Here is a 24,367-nt window from a genome sequence, read left to right on the forward strand (position 1 = left end):
ATAAAGATAACTCTTCAGTGGAAAATCTACATTTATTGTTCTGTCTTGAAAATATTTCTTTTCCAGTTGGTGTTTTCCCCTGGGAAACATTTCAGGAAACAGGGTTTTCCCTGTCTGTGCATATTTTTCTTTGTTTGATAGTGTTCTTGGAATTGGTTTTGACATCTGGCCTTGAGAACATGGAATAAAGAACTAGAATCACAAATCAACCTCCTTAAGTATTTTTGCTTAAGATACAGATATTAGAGAGAGGGTCAGTCCCTGAACATTTATTGCTGCAACTTTTTGTTTAAGTTGTACAAGGGTTAAATTTAGGCTCTCCCAGAACCGTGATTCTGAACAGCAGATGTGCAGCATCCAGGTATATGGATGGCAAGAAATCGTTACTAGTAATGGTTAATATCTCAAGAACATTTTTAAAAATCAAGTTTATCCCTGTAGAATGCAGTGTTATATGCCATGCCTCTCCTCTCTTCTCTGTGGAAATGAGAACTACCGAAGTAGAAGTTTGCATACACATGTACTTACTAAGTATTCTTTGTTTTGGGTGCATCATAAAATCATACACGCTTTAGTCGTTTAACGGAAGCTGTGTGTATTGTTCTAAATGGGCAATTTGAAGGATTTTTTAAAGTAAGTTTGCTGTTGAGTTTTGCTTTATTTTCTGACTTTAGAACCCAACCCTAGAGTGAGTTACAATTTCGTGCACTTGTTCAATTATGCTCTCTTTTGTTCTCTTGAGCTATAAGGAATAAGACTCAGGTTTTGTTTGCCAGGAGTTGAGAGCCTTTGTGTTTAGTTGACCTATCAGGATGTTGGGCATAAGTTTCAGAACAATAATAGTGCTAATTGGTAATGTGGCAAGAATTGTCTTGCAGAGTTAAGTAATTCAGGTGATTTGAGTCAACTTTAAGAGAAAGAATCCTGAGAAATATGACGTAGTGCTCATGAGTCTAGTCTTTGGAGGCGGACAGATCTGGGTCCTGATACCAGCTCAGTCTCTCACCTCCCACAGGACCTTGGGCTATAAAGTACCCACTTAGCATGATGCCTGGGACATAATAAGTGCTTAATAAATGTTATGTAGTGTTGGTAGTGGGAGGAACTGTCGTCGTCTGATGCAACTGCTCCATTTTATAGATTTGGAAGCATAGATTAAGTTCTTCAGGGGAAAATGTTTAAAATCTTAAACTAAGATTGAATCTGCATGTATTTGGAGCTAGGGGTAATCCTGAAATGCAACATCTACTTTAAAAGTCTTTATCAACCAACATAACGCTGTAGATTTTCAAGAACAAGTGTAAACTGACAGTTTTTTGACAGCCCTTCCTGTGCTGGGCAGGTTACAATAATGATTTCAGTAATGGCAGAAAGAAAATTTCCATTCTAATTGCAGTTCTTAGCTCCATTCTTGGACTCAGCCTGTTATTTGTGAACATTTTCAGAAGTGGGCATGATGTCAAGGAGAGATGATAGAAGGATGTGGACCACCAAAGTTTGTTAAATACTTATGGTGGATGTACAAAGATCTCCAAAACACTTTGCGTTTCTTCAGAAAGCTTATAACCTATTTGAGAAAACAGGTGATATGTGTAAAAAAAATAAAAAAAGCAGTTAGTAGTAGGTAATAGTAATAGCAGTTAGCATTTACTGAATGTTTAATATCTTCCAGGCACTAAGCAAAGCAAGCAAGCAACCTATCATATCTCATTCGATCCTCATGGTAACTGTCAGATTGATGGTAGCCACAATGTGCAGTTGAGTAAGACACGTTTACAGACATTAAATATTGGCTCAAGATCATATAGGACTTAAGTGTGAAATGAGTTAAGAGGAGGAGGAGGGGCTGGCCCCATGGCAACTGAGTGGTTAAGTTGGTGTTCTCCACTTTGGCGGCCCTGGGTTCACAGGTTTGGATCCTGGGCATGGACCTACACACCACTCATCAAGCCATGCTGTGGTGGCATCCCACATGGAAGAACTAGAAGGACTTACAACTAGGATATACAACTATGTACTGGGGCTCTGGGGAGGAAAAAAAAAGGAGGAAGATTGGCAACAGATGTTAGCTCAGGGCCAATCTTCCTCACCAAAGAGCATACTTAAAAAAAAAGAAGAAGGAGAGGAGGAGATAAGTCTGGACTGAGAGCATAATTTTCAAAGTTTGCGGGCCTGTACGTGGCCAGAGCACCCCTTAAGGGTGTAGAATGGGGCCGACTATTTGCGTTTTGGGTATGGAGACCAGGGATGATAAATGTCTTGCAGCACCCAGAACATTCCTGTATAACAACGTCTTACTCTGCAAAGCTTGCAAATACTCTGTGAAATATTCATGTCAGGGAATGACATGTTTATAATGATCTGAGCCTAGAAGTTCTAAACATAAGATATTTTTTATGGCTTTAAAATACACTATACATTCCAGAAGTGGGAACTTCTTAAAATTGAAAGCTAAGTGTATTTAATATTTTTCGGAAGTTTCTTAGAGTTATTCAGCATTTTGAAATTGATGTTATTGACCGCAGTGCAAATCATGATATCTAGGTTGGCAGCACAACACACGCCTCTGTCAGTTTGCATTTATAACTCTGGTTACTCACAGTGATTCCACCCCTAGATGCAAGCATCTGATGGCTCTTCATTGTGACTGCTAGTGTCTTCAGGCCCAAGAATTTGCTTATTGAACTATGTCCCTCCTATTATTTCTCCTTGTCTGGAATTTATGTGTAGATACGTTATATTATCTATGAATTTCATTTCAAGAACATAAAGGAAATGTTATAAAATATTTGTTATAGCAAGGAGTGTTGTGTCTGATAGGATTGCATAGGTTAGAGTTTCCGGGAAGGTAGCTACTTGAGAGTAATGAAAGATTTGAGTAAATGAGAGATTCTAGCATCAGTTGGGTATTAGATTGTCCATGGCTGAAAGGACTTAGTTCTGGACGTTTTTGGATGGGGCGTAATTGTGAACGGAGCATGTTTGTCTGGCGTTGTGGTGCTGGGATAGATGTGCGAGGAGGTGGTGGGAGGGATTAGACTGGAGGCCGAGACAGGGGCTGTGGACCTGTGTAAAGTATTTAAGGTCTAAAGAGGGAGTGGACGGGACCAGGAGCAGAGTAAATTGAGAAGAAGAATTTGTCAGACTTTGTTGGCTGTATTTGGGGAAGACAGGTAAAGTGAAATTTTTTGTCTGGTTTTTGTTTGTATCTTTCATCTCTCTTTGGCATCATTTAAAAGTACATAGTGTCTTATACTGAACTAAAACACAAAGTGGGCATTTTGTTTGTTTATTCACTTCTTTATTTGTGTAATAGTGCTTTCGTGCTTTCTGCTTGCATCCTCTCCTCTGTGGTCCTCTCGGACATTTATTGAGCTCCAATAGCATTATCACAAGGCACGTCAGCATTATGGGTTTTCGTTAATGGGACGGGTGAAAACGCTGCTGGAAGGGAAACGGTTGTTGCCAGATTGTCTTGCTTAGGTCACTTTATGCTTTGTTTTAAAATCACGACTGTATTCTTAACGTGGCGCTTGTTGTGGCCTACTCTGAGTCTCGGGCGTCTTTGAACTCAGTATGTGATTTTTATGGAAACAAAGACACTTCTCTGAATTCTGCCAACCCTTTTCTAGCTTTGCAGCTGAGGTAGCATTTCTGCTTCTCTTTGCTTTTATGGGAAAGGTAGATAGTATTTTGATTGGGGTAAAGTTTTAGAATCTGTCTGCATTCCCTAGATCAGTGCTTCTCCAATAGAAATATAATCCAAGCCATATATGTGATTGGAAATTTTCTAGGACCCACATTCAAAAAATAAAAAGAAACGGGTGAAATTAATTTTAACAATACGTTTTATTTAACTCAATATATTTAAAATATCATTTCAACATGTATTCAATATTTAAAAATTTTTAAGGAGATGTTTTACTTTTTTTCATGCTAAGTCTCCAAAATCAGTGTGTTTTGTACTTACAGCACTCAACTCAGATACAGAATTTCATTGGAAATGCTTGATCTGTATTTAGATTTCATAAGATTTATAGTTGAGGTGCCGGCCCGGTGGCGCAGCAGTTAAGTGTGTACGTTCCGCTTCAGCGGCCTGGGGTTCACAGGTTCAGATCCCGGGTGCGGACATGGCACCGCTTGGCAAAAGCCATGCTGTGTTAGGCGTCCCACATATAAAGTAGAGGAAGATGGGCACGATGTTAGCTCAGGGCCAGTCTTCCTCAGCAAAAAGAGACGGATTGCCAGCAGTTAGCTCAGGGCTAATCTTCCTCAAAAAAAAAAAAATATATAGTTGAAAAAGTAGATTCATTTACCCCAAAAGTTCCAAACTTACTTACATATTTCCCAAAAAGAGTCAAGTATCAGTTTATAAAGTTTTATTTAAATTAATTGTAATTAAATAGAATTAAAAATTCAGTTCCTCAGTTGCACTAGTCATCTCTCAAGTCTTCAGTAGCTTCGTGTTGCTCCTGCTGGCTGCCATGTTGGACAGTCCAGCTATCAGTTATTCTTAAAACTGTACATAAATGCTTTTGCATTTTTCAGGTTATTGTTGAATTGTAGAATTAATCCATGCCATGAAGTCCTCAGAAATTGTTCTACTAGATTAGATTTATTCATCAAGGATAGAAGTGCCTAGGGAAAAATAGCACTGCATATTTACTCCTCATCCCAGGGCTGGGGAGTGGCTTGCACATAGTAGGTGTTTAATAAGTGTTTACCTACTAAATCCTATTTAGTCCTCAAACTGCAACTTAAACTTTACTTTCTCGGGGAAGTGTTTCCTGACTCGCCACTCTGGCATATGTTCCTTCATTACATGTCTCATGGAACTGAGTTCTCTCCCTCCAGAACACATATAGTTATGTACTGACTTGGGTGATTTTGTGATTAATAGCCACCTCCCTGACTAGGCTGTAAGTCCCATGAGAGGAGGAATGTGTTTTTGTTCATGACAGTATCCACTGCTTCTAGCATAATGCGTGGCACATGACAGGTATGGGATAAATATTGGTCAGATGATAATAGCACAGAACCATTTAAAATATAAAGTGATTAGCAGAATGTCTAATTCTTAACTTTATGGAAATTGGAGCTTGTTTCATGTTGGGGAAACAGGAATATTTTGTTTTAAGGATTATGCACACTAAAAAGTATGCAGGTTTTTAGTTTTCGTTCAAGCCTTTTCAAAATGCTCTTGTAAATATGCCTTTTTTTAGCTTTCTTGCTGCTTTATTGGTGTTTATTTTCTTGAAATATCTATTACCTCACCTCTGTCTTTCCTGTAACTTATGGTGCACTGGAGACAAAAACTGAAAAAAGGGAAACTGAATTGCAAAATACTTTTAAGGAGCTGAGAAGGGTATAGGGCAAAAGCAAAGGTGCATAGATGAAGCAGACCTTGCTGTTTCAGGACAGTTTAAAATAAACCCACCCTTTTAATTATACCAGGGTAATGAGCCTTACCCACAATAGGTGAAAATATAATTAACAATGTATTGTGGGCCAGTAGAGCAGGTTGTCAGGTCATTAACTGAATCATAAGGTGGGGAGTAATGCCTATTAAAGGTTACACATTTGGAAAGGTTAGATTAAAATTTTGTCTTTGCAAATACAAAGTTTCTCAATTTGAATAAGGCTTTACAAAATCTCTTAGCACTTGACTTTTTCTCATAACATTTTCTTGAAGTTTAATAAGCATAGAGAAATGTGCACGTAAGGGGGCAGCGTGATGGATTTTCACATCCAGATCGAGAAACAGTACGTTACCATCACAACACCCCAGAGGTTTCCCTCTTCCTTTTTCCCCACTTCCTGCCCTCCAGAGTGAACCACTATCCTGACATGGATAAGTTTTTCCTGTTTTTGTACTTTGTATAAATGGAATCATGCAGTATCTGCATTTGAATTAATGTAATAGATTATCATTCTAAGTGACATTCCCGATAGTAGCTCATTAGAAACAAGGTCTGTTTTCAGTTTTCCTTATTATGTATCTAATTTGGTAAATTGGCAGTTTACCACTGTATCCAGTTCTTTATTATTCCTTTAAGAAATTTTCTATGTAAATGCAAATATGTGTGTGTATGAATACGTAAATGCATGTATATTTGTATATGTTTTTTAAAAGTTTGCTCAAATTTGATCATGCTGTGCTATGCATATTACTCACCTTTTAGTGATACATCTTTTCTTTTTTAAAAGATTTTATTTTTTTTTATTTTTCTTTTTCTCCCCAAAGCCCCCCGGTACATAGTTGTATATTCTTCGTTGTGGATCCTTCTAGTTGTGGCATGTGGGACGCTGCCTCAGCGTGGTTTGATGAGCAGTGCCATGTCCACGCCCAGGATTCGAACCAACGAAACACTGGGCCGCCTGCAGCAGAGCGCGCGAACCTTAACCACTCAGCCATGGGGCCAGCCCCTCTTAAAGCCCTTTTCATATCAGCTCATGTTGGTCCACTTCATTTTTTCAAATGGTGACATGGTACTCTGCTCTATGTATGTATGTATCATAATTTAATGAACCAGCTGTCCATTGAAGGACAGGTTGTTAGTAATCTTTTGCTTTTAGAACAATAGAGTCCAGGTAAGATTATCTGTAAAGTAAATTCTTAGAGATGGAATTGCTGAGCAATGAGGTCCATGCATTTTAAATTTGCTCAGATTCTTTTTTTAAGATTTAAAAAAATTTTTCCTTTTTCTCCCCAAAGCCCCCTGGTACCTAGTTGTATATTTTTAGTTGTGGGTCCTTCTAGTTGTGGCATGTAGGACGCTGCCTCAGCATGGCTTGATGAGCGGTGCCATGTCCGCGCCCAGGATCCGAACCAGCGAAACTCTGGGCTGCTGAAGCGGTGCATGCGAATTTAAGCACTCAGCTTCGGGGCCGGCCCCACCTCAGATATTTCTTAATGGCCCTTCAAAGAGTTTTGCCATTTTTACTCCCACCGGCAAGGGTTGAGAATTTCTGTTTCCATTGTTCTTGCTTTAGATTATGTATTGTCAAGCCTGTTCATTTTTGCAGTCTGATGTCGACAAATCTGCAGTCGTTGTTACTTAAGTTTGCATTTTCTTTAGTTTTGAGTGAGGTTACTTATTTATATGTTTATTGGACATTTGTATTTCTCTTGGGACTTGTTCTTGTCCTTTGCTCATTTTCCTACAGGCTTGTTCATATTTTTCTTAATAATTTCAAGGAGCTCTTACTATATATAGGAAATTAGTCCTTTTATGTCATCTGTGGTGTTAATTTTTGTTTGTTTGTTTTTTGTCTTTACTTTGTTCTTAGCCTTTCTTTTCCTAAACAGAAGGTTTAAATTTTTATGTGGTGAAATGTACCAGATTTTTCCTTATTGCTTTCTGAATTATGTGTGTTTAATGAGAAAAAGCATTGGAAACTTGAGACACGAAAACAGATAAATAGATAATTGGATAACGTAAGTCTGGCATGGAAAAAAATCTCAAGAAATGTTTGTGGGAAATGTGGTTAAGCAGGAATTCAAATTTCAGTCAAGAGTGGCATGACCAACTATAAATAAACAAAAACTTGCACATTATCTGCCAAAATTTAACATTTTTAACAGCTTTTGAGAAAATGTTCAATGCTATGCTTTTTTCTTTTTATACTTCGTTTTTTGGGGTTTTAATTTCTCAAATGATCCCTCTTTTCAGATTTCAAGTTATAACCTATTTCCTGCACCTTTGCTGACGTCCAGTGATCCATGTCAGAAGTACTTCCAGGTCAGATACACTTTCACATGTTTCAATGCAGAAAAACAGTTGAATATTAAAACTTTAAAAGATATATATGATAGATAATTGTTTTGATGTTAACCTTATTTGCTAAAAAAACATGATTTTGGTTTTCCTTGTGCTTCACTAATGTAATAGAAAAATGAATCTTTAAAATAAAGTAGAAGAATCAATTGGACTTAAGTGTATTCATGTAATAATTACATGACTCTACTAATATAATGTGAAAATATTTTGGGTGACTATAGTGGGAAATTAAAACTGTCAAATTTTGCCATCTAGCACTGCACAGTGTAGCCTGTGAACTGTTAAATATGAGCAAACAAGGTGGTGGTGGTGAATCTGTAAACAGCAAGTTAGCCATTGTGGGGTTTGTCTAGAATAGAGCTCCCTAATTCAGTATTCTCTCTAAGCTAATGCTGATTAATTTCAGGCCTTAAGAAAACCACCTTAATTTTATTGTATGTCCCTGTCTTTGTGTCGTGATGGATGCTAGTCTACACACAACATGGTCTGGGATTTACTTCTTAGCCTCACAGCAATATAATAAAGAAAAAGCAATTGTCATAACATCTTGTCTTTTTTTTTAAAGATTTAATTTTTTTCATTTTCCTCCCCAAAGCCCCCTGGTACATAGTTGTATATTCTTCGTTGTGAGTCCTTCTAGTTGTGGCATGTGGGATGCCGCCTCAGCGTGGTTTGATGAGCAGTACCATGTCCGCGCCCAGGACTCGAACCAACGAAACACTGGGCCACCCGCAGTGGAGCACGAGAACTTAACCACTCGGCCACGGGGCCAGCCCCATAGCATTTTGAATTAAATGTAGTCTAGGACTCCAAGTAGCAGATAGATCTGGGTAGATTCCAGGTTTGTTAGGACACATACCATTCCGTGAATTCTGAGTTTTGAAATAAGAAGATTTAAACCATAGACAGTTATTAATGTCTTAAATTCTAAAATTAAACTCATTAAGTATTTCTAAGCCCTTTTCTCCTTTAGGTAGCACTGCATGTTACATTTCAACAGAGAACTAAAATAAAACATAATAAAATAAACACTAAGCTCACTAGAGGTATATGAGTGGCAGGAAATACCCGTTTTTATAAAAATCAGCCAAAAACAATATGATAAACCTAAGTTCACATCGGAAAATTAGGAACTAGAGGTGGTTCTTAGAGGCCATCTAATCATAACTGTGACAATTTGGGGACAGGGAGTAGATTTCCTTTGTAAATACATACTTGAATAGGTGTATTAATTTTGGAAAATCAAGGAAAATACGTATGTCCTTTTAAAAAATACATTTTAAATGCTGAGAATGATTCCTTTTAGGAATTCTTTAGCCTTTAGAATCTTTTAATACATTGCAAGATAGACTCAGTATGGAAACATTGTAAGGACAAGACTGGCAAATATGTAAAATGATGAGTTTTCCTCTAGTAATTGGAGGTGAACCACTCAAATAATTTCTAGAAATTTCTTATTGTCACCGTATTTTATTATGCTATTGTATTCATTCTTCCTGTTGGTACTCAAATTGCTTTATTTGTTCGTACTTAAGAGATAATGAAACTGTTATCCAGCATGTTTTTTTAATAACAGCTACTTCCGTCATGCATTGGTGTAGGATGTAACACATTTTACAAGGAAAGCAGTGTTCTTATTTCAGTGGAGTATCTGATTCCAGCCGTTTTTTGCTTGAGAATTCAAGTGGCGGCTAGTGAGGGAGAATCTGAACCAATAAATCAGATAAGGCACACCTTCAATCCTGTTTTCCAACTCTCAGGAGCTGTGACTATCCAGAGCCTTTTTAAACAAACAAACAAACATGCTAGAATGTACACCATTATCTGCCTGGAAAATTCCTGTTGAACCTTCAAGATTCAAATCAGGAGTTCCTTCTGAGTAAGTCTTAGCTGTGACATAGTCAAGTAATTACCCTGTTTCAAGGGTTCTGCCATTGTTTAATATTTTTTCCCTTTTGGAATTGACTTGAGGTCCAGCTTATCAGTTATTCTAGAAAATCTGTGTCATTACTTTATAGCCAACCTATTTTTTTCGCCTAAATCAGTATTCTGAAGCTTGATCATTGACCATATTCATCAGACTTGGCCATAAAAGTCTAGAGCTATATTTAAAAAATAGATTCATCTGCAGAGGACACTGAGGCTCTTCTAAATGGTGAAAACAGTTTAGAAATTGAACAGAGACAATATCCTTGGGATAAGGATATACTACCCCAAGGTGGCATCTCGAAGGTCTTCGTTCTCGTTTGAATACACAATATCTGATTTCTGTTTCATAAATAACCAGTCATCACATCTGCCAGGAGTGATGTTGGAATGTAGGTGTTCCCCATCTGGAGTGCCTTTCTCATCCTTGTCCACTGGTGGACCTACCCTTGAAGAGCCAACTCAGCTGAAACCTACCGTGAACCTCTTTCCTCGTCCCTGATACCTTCTTCTCATAAGACCCTCTGCCTACTTTAACCATTTTGAGTTTGTTTAATGACTTTGTCTTCTCACTGCCCAATGTGACTGAGTTTCTTTTTTCTTTTCTTTTTTAAAAAATTTTTATTGAGTTTATGATAGTTTACAACCTTGTGAAATTTCAGTTGTACATTCTTGTTTGTCAGTTGTGTTGTAGGTGCACCACTTCACCCTCTGTGCCCACCCCCTCCCCCCCCATTTCCCCTGGTAGCTACTAATCTGTTCTCTTTGTCCGCATGTTTAACTTCTACGTATGAGTGGAGTCATACAGAGTTCATCTTTCTCTATCTGGCTTATTTCACTTAAAATAATACCCTCAAGGTCCATCCATGTTGTTGTGAATGGGACTATTTTATTCTTTTTTATGGCTGAGTAGTATTCCATTGTATATATATACACCGTGTCTTCTTTATTCATTCATCAGTTGATGGGCACTTAGGTTGCTTCCATGTCTTGGCTATAGTAAATAATGCTGCAATGAACATAGGGGTGCATGGGACTTTTGGAATTGCTGATTTCAAGTTCTTTCGGAAGATACCCAGTAGTGGGATGGCTGGGTCATATGGTATTTCTATTTTTAATTTTTTGAGAAATCTCCATACTGTTTTCCATAGTGGCTACACCAGTTTGCACTCCCACCAGCAGTGTATGAGGGTTCCTTTTTCTCCACAACCTCTCCAACATTTGTCACTTTTTGTTTTAGTTATTTTTGCCATTCTAATGGGTGTAAGGTGATATCTTAGCATAGTTTTGATTTCATTTCCCTGATGATCAGTGATGATGAACATCTTTTCATGTGCCTATTGGCCATCCATATATCTTCTTTGGAGAAATGTTTGTTCATGTATGAGTTTCTTAAAGAAAAGTCTTTGGTACATTTCTCTTCTCTCCTCAGCTCCATTTGGGATGTTGAACAGAATGAGCCCCCAGGCAATTAAGTTGAGTCGGGCATGGGAAACCCTTAGGTGGGTAAGACTTAGCTGTTGAAATCACCCCTTTATCTTGGAACCTGGGTAAGTTGCCCTGTGAATCAGCTGTGTGAAGTTGCTCTCCTGGCTTCAGAAACTTCCAAGGTTCTAATCCTGTGATCTTTCTGACCCAGTGACCCATGCTGCCTCCTAATAATTTTTGCGTCTTTTGTTCTTACAGAAGTTCTTATCAGGGGCCAGCCCCATGGCCGAGTGGTTAAGTTCACCCGCTGTGCTTTGGCGGCCCAGGCTTTTGCCGGTTCAGATCCTGGCCGTGAACATGGCACCACTCATCAGGCCATGCTGAGGTGGCGTCGCACACAGCACACCTAGAGGCACTCACAACTAGAATAGACAACTTTGTACTGGGGGGCTTCAGGGAGGAGAAAAAAAGAAGATTGGCAACAGTTGTTAGCTCAGGTGCCAATCTTAAAAAAAAAAAAAATCCTGGCTAGTTCCTTCGTCTTCAGAAGGACTGACTGGATTAAAAAAAAAAAAAGTTCTTATCATTTTTGTCACATGGAGAGTTTACTTTCATGAGTAATTTCAGGAAACCAGCTTTATTTTTCCTCTCCTTCCTAAAAGAAAAAAAAAAATCCGAGTTTATTTTATTTCCTTAATACTTTGAGATTTAGTTCAAAAGGCACCATTCCTCATGGTAGAAGTTTTGCTGTTAACTCCTCAGTGGAAATAAAATTGTGTAGCAGAAAAAGAAAAATGAAGAACATGGGTATTCTATTCAAGAGTGGGACAAACGTTGGATTCCCCTGGGCCCATTTGTCAACCCTGGGCCCATTTGTCAATTTCCAAGTTTATAAGTGTGTCATGGGAGCAGAGGGAGTGCAGCAGATTATTGACGAGAGGAGTTTCCTGTCATTACTGACCAACTTTGCCTTTGACAGAAGGCTAGAGGTCTCAGAAAACGAAGGGGTGGGCAGGTTTAACTACTGGCTCCAGCACAGGTTTGTATTAAGATATCATGTGAGTTATGGGGTTACATCTCAGTGCTGGGATCTTTGAGACCCTGGGTTTGAGGAAAGCTGTGTCACTCATGAAATTAAAGGGACCCTGGCTTACCTAATGTTGTTTAGGCTTCATAAAAAATACTCTGTGTGTTAACTAAGGCTCTTTTAGTTGCTAAAAGGAGAAAATCCAATTTAGAGAGGTTTAAGCAAAAGAACAAAGAAAAATCTATTGGCTTCAGTACCCTAGAAGTTCAGGGGTACCATGTTTGAGGCCTGGCTTGTTCCAGGATTCCAGCAATGTCATTAGAGCTTGCCCCTTTTATTTTGTCTTGGAGCTTCGCCTGCTCATTTGTTAGGTTCATGCTTTCGCAGGTTGTCTCTTCATGGTGACCCCTTGAAGCTCTAGGCTTATATCTTCTAGTTCAAGAAAAAGAGACAAAAGAGCACTTCTCTTCTCGTTATTCTGGCAAAAGTCTTAGGATTAGTTCCGTGTGACTCCTTGAACCAGTCACTATAGCCTTGGGGATTTGTCCTCCAAGTGGCTGGGCCTGGGCCATGTGCCCCATGAAGTAAGGGGTAGATTCGTGTCTGCCTGAAGCACGTAGGCTAAACCCTAGAATATAAGCTCCATGAAAGTAGGTATTTTTATTTTGTCAATTTTGTTCACTGCTGTATCCTCAGCAGTTAGAACTATATTTGTTGCACGGTAGTGCACAGAAAATATCTGTCAAATGAATGAATGAGTGTGTAGAAAGGCTCATTCCCCAAGAAAAACAGTGGAGCTGTTACTGGAAAAGGAGGCCATACATCCCAGGATGTAACAGATGTTTCTCTGTCGTGCATGCAGGGGAGTAGCAGCAGGAATACTATTAGCTCTTGTCACACTCTTAGCTCTGAACTTACACCTAGCTCTGCATTAGGAATTGATTCTCTAGAATTGATGTTGGAGATTCATAAGCCAGGCTCAAAACAGCATGATGAATAGATGTGGAGATGATGGCAAAATCCTTGTGTCCCATCTACCCACAGAAATCCAGGAGCAGAACCACCTCTGTACTGAAGACCAACCCTCAGGGTTACTGGCATTTGCTTACTCATTCCTCACTCGTTTTGCTTCTTTTCTGCATTGTCGTGTTCTTGGCCTTGAGAAGAGCAACTGGTACATCAGTAGATGCTCGATAAATACTTAGTTAATGAATGAGTGAACGGATTAATGACTCCATTGGGTACTCTTATATGCCAGGCCTTGTAAAAGGAACTAGAAATTCTGGGAATATAAAAATAGAAGGGAAATGCAAATCAAAATCACAATGAGATTGCCACTTCACATCCGCTCAGATGGCGATGATAAAAAAGAAACCGTAATAAGTGTTGACAAGGATGTGGAGAAATTGTAACATTCATACACTGTTGCTGGGAATGTAAAATGGTACAACTGCTTTGTAAAACAATCTGAAAGTTCCTCAAAAGGTTTTATCTCTCTCTCTTTCTCTCTCTCTCAAAAGAGTTATAGTCACCAATTTCACCACTGTGTATACACCCAAGAGAATTGAAAACATCTGTCCATACAAAGACTTGTACACAAATATTCATAGCATCGTTATTTATAACAGCTAAAAAGTGGAAACAACCCAAATGTCCGTTAACTGATGAACAGATCAACAAAATGTGGTCTATCCATACAATGGAGTATGATCTGGCCATGAAAAAGAATGAAGGACTGATAGATGCTGCAATGTGCATGAACCTTGAAGATACACTAGCTGAAGGAAGCCAGTCACAAAAGACTACATGTTGTATGATTCTATTTATATGATACGTCCGGAATGGGCAAGTCCATAAAGACAGAAAGTAGATTAATGGTTGCTAGGAGCTTAGGGGAGGGAGCAATAGAGAGTGACTGCTAATGATTATGGGATTTCTTTTTGGGGTGATAAAAATGCTCTGTAATTAGATCATAGTGATGGATATACAACTCTGTACATATTGCTAAATACCACTGAATTGTGCCTTAAAAAGTGAACTTTATGATATGTGAATTATATCTCAAAAAACTGTCACGAAGAGTGAATGAAAGTCACTACCCTCAAGGATCTTGCAGTCTAGAAAGGGAGATAAACATCTCAATTGATATTGATACTATAGTACAGAAGTGCTGCTATGAACAGCATGTTACATACCTAGCACAGAGGAGGGGTCAACCATCATTGTATACAGGAATCAGAGAAGACCTAAAGGAGCTGGATTTTGAAGGATTTATAGGAGTTTTCAGGCAGGAAATAGGGTGGGCATAGGGGAGATGAGAGAGAAGGACATTCCTGGGCAGAGCAAACAAACTCTATGTGCAGAGGCCAAGAGTGGTGAAGGGGCTTGCATCCTCAGGGAAGTTCATTGTGGCTGTAGTGTAGAGGACATGGCAGGGGGAGGTGCCGTGACAGGAGATGTCACTGGAAGGGTAGATTGGGGCCAGCAGAGGAGAATTTGAAGTGCCTTGTATTCTGAGCTGAATTTGCACAACAGGGAGCCAGTAGATGTTTGTCAGCAGGAGAGCTGCATGATCAGTTTGTTTTTAGAATGACATAGGGCAGAATGTGTCTGGGCAGCCTGGAGTTTGGGAGAGCCATTGTGCTTGGGAGATGTCGAAGAAAACTGATAAGTGAGGAGGGCCTGAAAGCAGGCATGGAGGAGTGGGAAAGGAAACATTGGAGAAACATTTTCAAGTAAAATTGACAGAATTTGTTAGGATAAGAAACTCATGAAGGGCTATTCCAAGTTTCTAGCCTGGGAAACTGGCAGGATGACAATGCCATAAATTCTCATTCAGAGTCAAGCCCATGTGTCTGTGGAATTAACTTCCCCCACCCCCCAAGTTTATAGGGAGTATTAGACCAAATGGTCTTTGATTTAGAATCTATAGTAAAATCATGTGAGGCTAAGATAAATGGAACCAGCTTAAATGCGCCAACTTTCGAGTCTCAATGTAGCTTTAGTAGTGCCGAAAGCAGACTACGATGTCCTACATGTAGATTAGAGAAATTACAATGTGGGGTTGGGGGGGAGGAGTGGTCCTAGGGTAGAAGAGGAAGATAGTTTTCCTTTCATTTTTATATCCATAGAACATTAATTTTTCTCCATCATTTTTTATATTATTGTGTTGCTATTTTCCATTCTACTTAATTCTCTTCTATTCATTGTTACTGATGATGCAGATGGTAAATATGAGGAAATGAGCAAGAGAGAAAGGCCCAGAATTGGGTGGAGGGGTCCTATGAGTGACAGGAGCACGTGTGTGGTGTGCGCCAGCACCTTTGCTGGGCCTCCAGTGCTGTTCAGACCACAGCATGGAAAATCCTGATAGGATTACAGGTGATGAGAAATCCTATTTGGCAGTGAAGTACTACACCATTCTGCTCTGGGTGGCAAAATGTATGTCTTTGACTTTTAAATAGTCTTCTTTAGGGCATTATGGCAGAATTGAGCAAGAATTTTCTTGAGCTGAGACTGAGGAGCAAAATAAATTGGTCTAGACAGTATATTAAGGGATTTTATTTTAAACTGTTCAGATACTACATGGGATAAAAGCTGAGATAACTGACCACTGATTACCCTTTCCCTTTCTGATCTCATTAGCATTTTCAAAGAAAGGAAAGTGAATTTCCTGTTGACTTAACTATTTAGGCAGTAAAGGTGATCTCCTTTCAGTCTTTAATAAGAAACTCAATAATTCTACCTAGACTTTTATGTAAACATTTCTTGAGATGTTAATGAAATGCTTGTGTTTTTCATTTTATTAAGTGATTTATTCCACAAACGTTTATTGAGTACCTACGGTGTGCTAGGCTGCTGTGCTGGTTGCTGGAGGCCACAATCTAGTGGAAAACCCCAGCAGGTTAAAAGCAAAGCAAAGTGAATGATGCTATAATAGGGATGTGTTTATGAAGGTTTGGGAGTGTAGAAGGAGCTCTGGAGTCTGCCTGGAGGGGCAAGAGAAGGCTTCACAAATAGGTGACCTCTACCTTGAATCTTGAAGGAGAAGTAGAAATTTGCCAGACAGGAGGAAAGGATTGCTGAGAATATGTACAAGGACAAGGAACATGGAATGCTTGATCAGAGTATTCCAAGTGCCTCTGAAACAGTTAACTCAGATATCTATCATCTTCTTCTTCCAAACCTCTCACTTCCTTATTCCACTGGTTTCCAGTCTCAGGCACATGTTGAAATCACCTAGAGAACATTTTACGACCCTGCCTGGGCCCGGTCCCAGAATAATTGATTTCAGAAGCTTTGGGGGTATCTTGAGGGGTGGGGCCTAGGCTTCTGCTTTTTAAAACTCCCCAAGCGATGCGTGCAGCTGCGTTGAGAACATTTCCTTGTTCCTGTCACACCTGTTCCCTGACCTGGCAGAGACCTCCGATCCCTTGGCTTGTTCCTTTTCTTCCAGCTCTTCACCCTCCTCCGGAACCCATTCCCTGCCCTCCCCAGGCCAGATCCCAGAGTGCATTCCTCATCTGTTCACGTCCCCTCCCCTGACACCTTAATCACATCCCAAACTGGGACTATTTCTTTTCTCCCATTTGGTAGGTTGCCTTTTCATTTTGTTGTTGGTCTCCTTTGCCATGTAAAAGCTTTTTGGTTTGATGTAATCCCACTTGTTTGTTTTTGCTTTTATTGCCTTTGCTTTTGGTGTCAAATCCAAAAAACCATTGTTAAGACCTGTGGCAAGGAGCTCACGCCCTATGTTTTCTTCTAGGAGTTTTATGGTTTCAGGTCTTAAGTCAAGTGTTTAATCCATTTTGAGTTAGTTTTTTGTGTGTGGTGTGAGGTAGTGGTCCAGTTTCATCGTTTTGTGTGTGGCTGTCCCGTTTTCCCCAGAACCATTTATTGAAGAGACTGTCCTTTCCCCATTATGTATTCTTGGCTCCTTTGTCGTAAATTAATTGAGTTTATGTTTGTGGGTTTATTTCTGGGCTCTCTATTCTGTTCCATTGATGTGCGAGTCTATTTTTTATTCCATGAAACTTCAAATTAAAAAAAAAGTCACTAACTCTGTGTTTCTCCCCTGTGACTATTTCTAAACTTTGTCCGTCTCCTCATGTTCCCCTAAGTGCTTCCCTTAAGGGGAAGACTGTATTTTCATAGAGAACACTGAGACTCTCAGTTTTGCTTTTCCTCGGTTTTGTGTCACTGCAGTGACAGAGGCGCCTGCCCCATCCTTAGTCCCTCTCCTTGCTTCTCTCGTGAAGAAGTTTCTTTAGTCTTGGGCAAGGCTGGCTCTTCCGTATCTGCTGTGGTCCCTCCCGCCCTCTCAGCACCTGGATTTGGCCTTATTGGTCTTTCCCTCTTAAATGTTTCTGCTTTCCCCCTCTCTCCTGGCTTCTGCTTTTCCAGCATATATCCAGTAGAACATGGCTAAGACTCTCATCTTTAAAAAGCAAAAATTCCTTCCCGTTATCCTTCCCAGCTCCTCCTCCAGCTCCTCTTCTCTCTCTCCTGGCTTTGTTCATAGTGAAGCTCCTCAAAGGTCACTCTGCCTACCTTTGCCATTCTCCTGAAGCTGACATGACAGAAGTCACCAATATTCTCCCAATCACACGCTTCACCAGGCTCTTTTCAGTCCGCACCTCTAAATCCAGGTGGCTGAGGGAGACCTCATCTTCATGCCCTGGTTAAGAGATGAATGACCAGAGCTGGAACTATGGCAGTGAGAGAGAAAGACTTTCCCTCCATACCTAAGTTTCCATGCCTACCTTTCCTTGCCCTGCTGTCTTGACTGGACTATTGCAGTAGCCTCTCAGCTGGTCTCCATGCTTGGGTTTTGCTTCCCTTTGGTGAATGGTAGCGTCAGGCTCTAACACCAGACAGACAGGGGGAGCATGAAGTTGGGCCAGCCAGCCTCTTCGGTTACAGAGACACCATCTATCCACCTCATTCCACTCTTTGCCTGACAACCCCTGATGTTTTAACTGCCTACGTTAGATTGCTTCTTTAATGTCTTTTCATCATAGTCATCTCCTTCTTGGAGAATATGCTGGAGGAAAGATGCTCTCTTCCCCCAACACATGAATGAATACAACACCCACTCACACCCACACTTCAGCCTCTGATTCATTCTTCATGCTGCTGTTGAAGTACTTGATCTTCTTCTCTGTCTCAGGGTCAAGTCCAAACTCTTGAAGCATGTCTTGTGGGGCTCTCTGCCCCATCCCTCCCTCTGTAACACCTCTCCCTTCATGTCTTGATTTGCTCAGACTCCCCAGATGGTAATCTTACCTTCAGACCATCTCCATCCTGAGGTGGGGAGACCACTTGCTCCTTTGCCCCACTCCCACCCTGGTTGATTTCTATCACCTTATTATTATGTGTTTGTCTTCCACAAGGCTGAAAGCACTTAGCAGATGGGACCCTGTGTGTCTTGATTTCCCTGTTCCCAGCACAGGGCTTGACAAGAAGAAAGTGCTTAATGAACAGTGGCCTGAGAGATGGTGGTCAGAGACAAAAGCGTGTGGGGAAGGAGGGAGCCGTGAGATAATAATAATCCCTAACACGTGTTGAGCTCTTCCTGTATGCCAGCCGTTAGGTTAAATGCTTGGCAGTCATCTCTTGTAGGCCTCAACAAAGCTCAGTGAGGAGTTGATACTATTGTTATCCCCATTTACAGCAAAGAAATGGGGAGTTTAAGTAAGTTGTCTGTTTTGTCAAGGAGTTTGGACTTATTCTTTGGCTTTTTGACTCCAAAGAAAACAGCTAAATATTAGAAAGTTTAAAGAGATGTGATAAGATTTTCTTTTCTTTGAAAAAGAAACATAAACCTCCTTCCCCTTGAACTTGAGGAATGTGGGGGGTTTTTCCTCATAATTAAACTCTTCTAGACCCAACTTCTTTATCCCTTCTTGTTAGTCTGTTTACTCTCTGTGTGTCTCTGCAAAGACCATTTCTGTCACGCAGGCCAAATAGGCTGGTTAATTTGGGGCCCTGGGGGGCAGCTCTCTGCTCTGTCACTTGGATAAAAAGGAGTGAGGGTTGCGCACATTGAGTGTTGTGGACTATGCTAAACTCTCTGCGGCCGTTTTTCATTTTAATCCTCACAACAACCAGGAACTATTATTGTCCCCATTTTTCAGACAAGGAAGCGGAAGTTCTGGTGTCCTAGATCCCTTAGCAATAAGTAGCATGGAGGGGCTTGAGCCTTCTCCGTGATTCTGAGGTGTGTGCTCTCCTCCTCATGGGCACTGCCTCCCATTTTGGGGGCCTCCTTCCTGCAGCCTTGGTCTTTCTAGGAATTTGCTAACTGCTACCTACTTCATTTTGAGCCCAAGTGACTGCCTAACCGATGTATTAGCTCCTAGAGACAACTACATACTTCATAGGATTAACCTGGCTGCCTTCATTCTAGGTCTGAACCTTTCATTTTGCTTCCAGATGATACCATCATTTAATATCTAAGACGCACTCAAACTGTGTTCAGGCTTTGATCTATAAAATCAGTGTATAAAGAGCTGTTTTGGTTAGGATGGTCCTATCGTTCTAACTTAACTCTCCCACGCCTCCTGTGACGATTTCTAGCCAGCAGGAGAGTTACAGAGGGCATCGGGAGGGCAATGGGATCCAAAAGGCTGATGAAAACATGGCTAAAAGTTTCCATCCGTCACATCCAGGATATAAAAGCTACTTAAATATTACATCACCTAGAAATTTTGATGGTATTCTTTCTGAAAATGTTATGGTTATAAACAAAGAAAATAAAAATTTCTCCCTAATAATGTTGTTAGAATATAGTACCTAGCATCATAAAATAGCCTAATAGAAATTTTTTGCCATGCTTTTTAAAAAGCTAGCAGAGGGGCTGGCCCTGTGGTTGAGCAGTTAAGCTCTCGCGCTCTGCTTCAGTGTCCCAGGGTTTCGCTGGTTCGAATCCTGGGCGCAGACATGGCACCACTCATCAGGCCATGCTGAGGCGGTGTCCCACATGCCACAGCTAGAAGGACCCACAACTAAAAATGCACAACTATGTACCAGGGGACTTTGGGGGGAAAAAGGAGAAATAAAATCTTTAAAAAGCCAGCAGATTTCCACCTTTCTCATAATAATGTCACTCGAAATACTCAAGAGTCTAAATATCATTTTCTCTTGTGTGTCTGTGTTATGGCGGTGTGTCTCAGGGAACACTTCAGGTGGGTTCGAGGTGGGCCCTTCTCATATCAAATGCTACTCTTGAGTGAGGTTATAAATTGAAACTTATGTTTGCCATAGAAAGATAGTAATGGCCAGAACAGTGGAAACATTTTTAAAAAATTTAGCCATCAGAGTATTGTTTAAAAGGGAGAAAGGCACTGGATTCTCTATTCCTATAAAGTGAATGCCAGGTGTTGAGGTGGGGTGCTGGGTAAGCAGGAATCCTTATAAATAATCATTCTAAGGAATGGGGCCCCAGGTCTAAGCACTTGGGTTACGGCACTTAACTGTCTCTCTGGGCCATGTGGTCATTCTGTTATAAATATGGACACTGCCTAGAGTGTACAAATGTTGCTTAGCTTCCCGGAAGCACCCAGACTCTAGGATGAGTGGGTGACTCTTTTCTAAAATAGCCCATCCTGAGTATTTGATTCTAGAAAGAGATACCTCTAAGCTCCCAGAGGGAAAGGCTTGCCCTCCTCTGCTGTGGAGGGCCCTGTTTTGCCTGGGGGAGGAAGAGGGAGTTGTCACAATACAATTTTAGGAATGTTAGGAGCTGTGCTTTGGTTCAACTCCTGCTGGTGTAGCACTCACAGAGCTCTGTGGAGGGCAAAGGATCAGATAAGAAAGAAGTCATTCCTCATAGACTGACAAATGTGAAACCTTAGGAATTCTTGCTGATGAGTTTTATTCCCTTCTAGTCTGAGAAGCCTTTTTTTCTTCCTAGCAAGACACATGGAATAAATCACTGAAGGTGCGGACAATATTTGAGATAAATGTTACTGTCAGATAGTTTCCCAGGAGCTCTGCGAGAGCACGTGGTGACTGCAGACAGCTGAGTCTGTGTTTTAATTCAGTGGAATATGCTCAGATCCCTTTGGGGGCTCTAACACGTCTGTCACCAAAGGCTCAACGCTACAGTACTAGTAATGGTTTTGTGTGTGTGTGTATGTTCTCGAGCAGTTGAGCCATCTCTCCAAAATTTCTGTTTGCCATGAACACTGAGCCCAGGTCAAAAATGTTCACGAAGATGTTAGCAAACTCTAACGGAGGTTTGATTTTTCCAGGCATTCAGAACACAATTTCTAAACATAGTTGAAAAAAATTACCCTGGACCTATGGGGCACCACTGAACAGTGACCTTTTAGGTTAATTAAGAAGGCTGGAGCCCCAGAGGATTTTTGAGCACCTTTTTTGTTGCCTGAGGGAACTACAGAGTAGAAATGTGGTGTAAATGTTTAGAAAGGGAATGATTTTCAAGGGTGTGATAAATGAAGACCAGCTACCAGAAGAAAATGCTTTTATATGTATGCAAAGGAGAGATATTTTTATTCTAAGTAAAATTTGGACTGTCAGACCACTTAGCTTTTCTGTAAATTGGCTTTTGTGTCTCCGCATTAAGTCTTTTATTTGCTCCTATTTAATACGTGAGCAAACAGTGAAAATAAAGAGGAAGAGGAGTCAATTCTGCAAGAACATATGCAACAGAAACAATACTGCTTTCCATTTTCTGTATGCTAAGTAGTTTCATCATGGCAGGCATCTAACGACCAGTTTTGTTTTTTTTCCAGCTGACTCAGGTGTAGACACTTTGCCAGTGTTTATGGCCAGCAGCGGACCCACAGACGTCGCGAATCGGAACAGCCCGGCCACACCACCAAATACCCTTAATCTCCGTTCCTCCCACAATGAACTGTTGAATGCCGAAATAAAACACACAGAAACCAAGAACAGCACGCCCCCCAAATGCAGGAAAAAATATGCACTAACTAATATCCAGGCAGCAATGGGCCTGTCGGATCCAGCGGCCCAGCCCCTGCTGGGAAATGGCTCTGCCAACATCAAGCTGGTGAAAAATGGGGAGAACCAGCTCCGGAAGGCTGCAGAACAAGGGCAGCAGGACCCCAACAAAAATGTCAGTCCCACTGCAGTCATCAACATAACTTCTGAGAAGTTAGAGGGTAAAGAGCCCCACCCGCAGGACTCCTCGGGCTGTGAAATTTTACCCTCCCCACCTAGGAGAACCAAGAGCTTCCTAGATTACTATGCAGACCTGGAAACCTCAACCAGAGAACTAGAGCAGAACTTAGGCAACCAGCATAGGGTTGTGGAAGAGAAGTCCCAGCCAGGCCAGGGCCAGGCCTCCACCATCATTGGGAATGGCGATATGCTGCTGCAGAAACCAAGCAAACCCCAGTTCAGTCCTGAAGATGGCCATATAGCCACAGTGTCATCCAGCCCGGAGACCAAGAAGGATCATCCTAAAACAGGGGCCAAAACTGATTGCGCGCTACACCGGATCCAGAACCTGGCACCAAGCGATGAGGAGTCCAGCTGGACGACACTGTCCCAAGACAGCGCCTCACCCAGCTCCCCAGACGAAACAGGTACCCCTGCGAAAAGTGTAGCTGAAGGTGGCACTTTCTTTGGTGTTTTTAATTATTGATGGACTAAATCTCTAGACTGGCCAAAAAAATCCATTTTCAGCCAGAGAAGAACGTGAGCCTCCTGAGGTAAAATTGGGCAATTTGCGTAGAAAATATTGTTAGATTCCTCTCCGATATTTTAGGTTAGTTTCATTTTGGTTCATACATCAGTTGTTTGTTCTGGTAAGCGTTCTTGTAAAAGAAATAGTTCCCTGGTGTTAAGTACAGTAAAAGATTATCTATTTAGAAATTATACTGCCAGTGAACTATTTCTAGATACTATCTAGAAATATTTAGTTTTGTTAAGTAAAGTAATAGAAGAAATACAGTTTCAGTGGGGCAGGATATAACCCGATTAAGAGAACCAACTATTTTAAAGTTCTCAGAAGAATTTATTTATGCTCAAGCTAATGAAAAGTTAAAAGTTCAAAAAGTTCAAAGTCTATTCATTAAAGACATTTCCTTTTTGACCTTTACTGCAGAAGATGTTATTAGCGTGGTTTAAGTGATATTTGAAAGTGAGAAAGTGGTGTTTCTGTTAAAATATATTCAGAAGTTTAGGATTTTAACTAGTCTAATTGAGACCACTCTTTCTTGACTTTTGTCTGTATTCATAACGTCTTTGGATTCGTCAGAGGAGTCAAAATTGTGACAGAAATGAACAGGATCCTAAAAATCAGCTGCTTTTAACCTCATCTTCTCATAGTCCCTATTATACTGACCATAAGATTAAATGATGTGGAGAACTTGTGGATGTGGATTCAATGTAACCTCATACTCACAAAGGCTTATTTCTTTAGCGTAACCCTGCAGCTACCCTAGTGGGTCCCAGGGCTCTGTTAACGGGATACGGATATAACAAAACAGATAGAACCACCAGCGAGGGAAATAGCATTTTTCTAACCTATAAGGGAGAGAAATTATAAGGCCTACACATAAGGAAATGAGAGGGAGAAAGTTCAGACATTAACTTGTCTATAAAAAAAAAAAACAAGAAGTGTTTTTGAAGTGCCCTTTAAAATTGCAGTTTTTTAAGTGATAGATTTCATCAGCCTGCTGTGGCTGGATATGGCAGTAGGAAGGCTGAGATGAGTCCATTTCATCTTATAAATGTCTGGACCCACACATTATTAAAATCATCATTATGTTTAGCAATGTCACTGCGTTCACAACTCTACATTACTTTTTACCCGTTTACAGAATTCATATCCTGTAGCTGATGGACACTGTCGTCTGCTAGTGTTTGAATCTACATAAAGGACTCCTTGAGTACCTCTCATCCAGGCTTTGCCTCCTGTTTTCAGTGCCCTCACCTAGGGCCTTGCTGTCTTCCCCTGGTCGTGGCCGCCTTTCTGCTGCTCTTCCAGGCACGATGCTTTCTGTGTAGTTATATTTTAAATTTTACTGAAAGGTATTAAATGAACAGTAAAATCTCCCTTGTTCCTTGCTCTAGCCTCTTTTCCCAAAGAGGGCCACTGCGTTTGGTTTTTTTTCCAAATTATTTCCTTGCATAAAAAATTTTAGGCATACACCCACATTTGTAATAAATTTTAAATTTTATGATAATGATATATATTTTTTAATTATTTTTT

At 40.5% G+C, this 24,367-nt stretch overlaps 1 protein-coding gene across 14 annotated transcripts in view; it reads left to right on the plus strand.

The window, feature by feature from the left end:
• Nucleotides 1–24,367, plus strand: part of APBB2 (amyloid beta precursor protein binding family B member 2) — a 361,605-nt gene that overhangs the window by 156,757 nt on the left and 180,481 nt on the right. For all 14 annotated transcript variants that reach the window (XM_070505982.1, XM_070505981.1, XM_044767731.2 and 11 more), the window contains 2 exons: nt 7,674–7,742; nt 21,921–22,736. In XM_070505982.1, coding sequence (XP_070362083.1) covers nt 7,724–7,742; nt 21,921–22,736 — 835 coding nt within the window. In that variant the 5' untranslated portion in view covers nt 7,674–7,723. The remainder of the gene's footprint in view (nt 1–7,673; nt 7,743–21,920; nt 22,737–24,367) is intronic.

This window comes from Equus asinus, chromosome 3 (genome assembly GCF_041296235.1).
Source record: "Equus asinus isolate D_3611 breed Donkey chromosome 3, EquAss-T2T_v2, whole genome shotgun sequence".
Classification (NCBI taxonomy): Eukaryota; Metazoa; Chordata; class Mammalia; order Perissodactyla; family Equidae; genus Equus; species Equus asinus.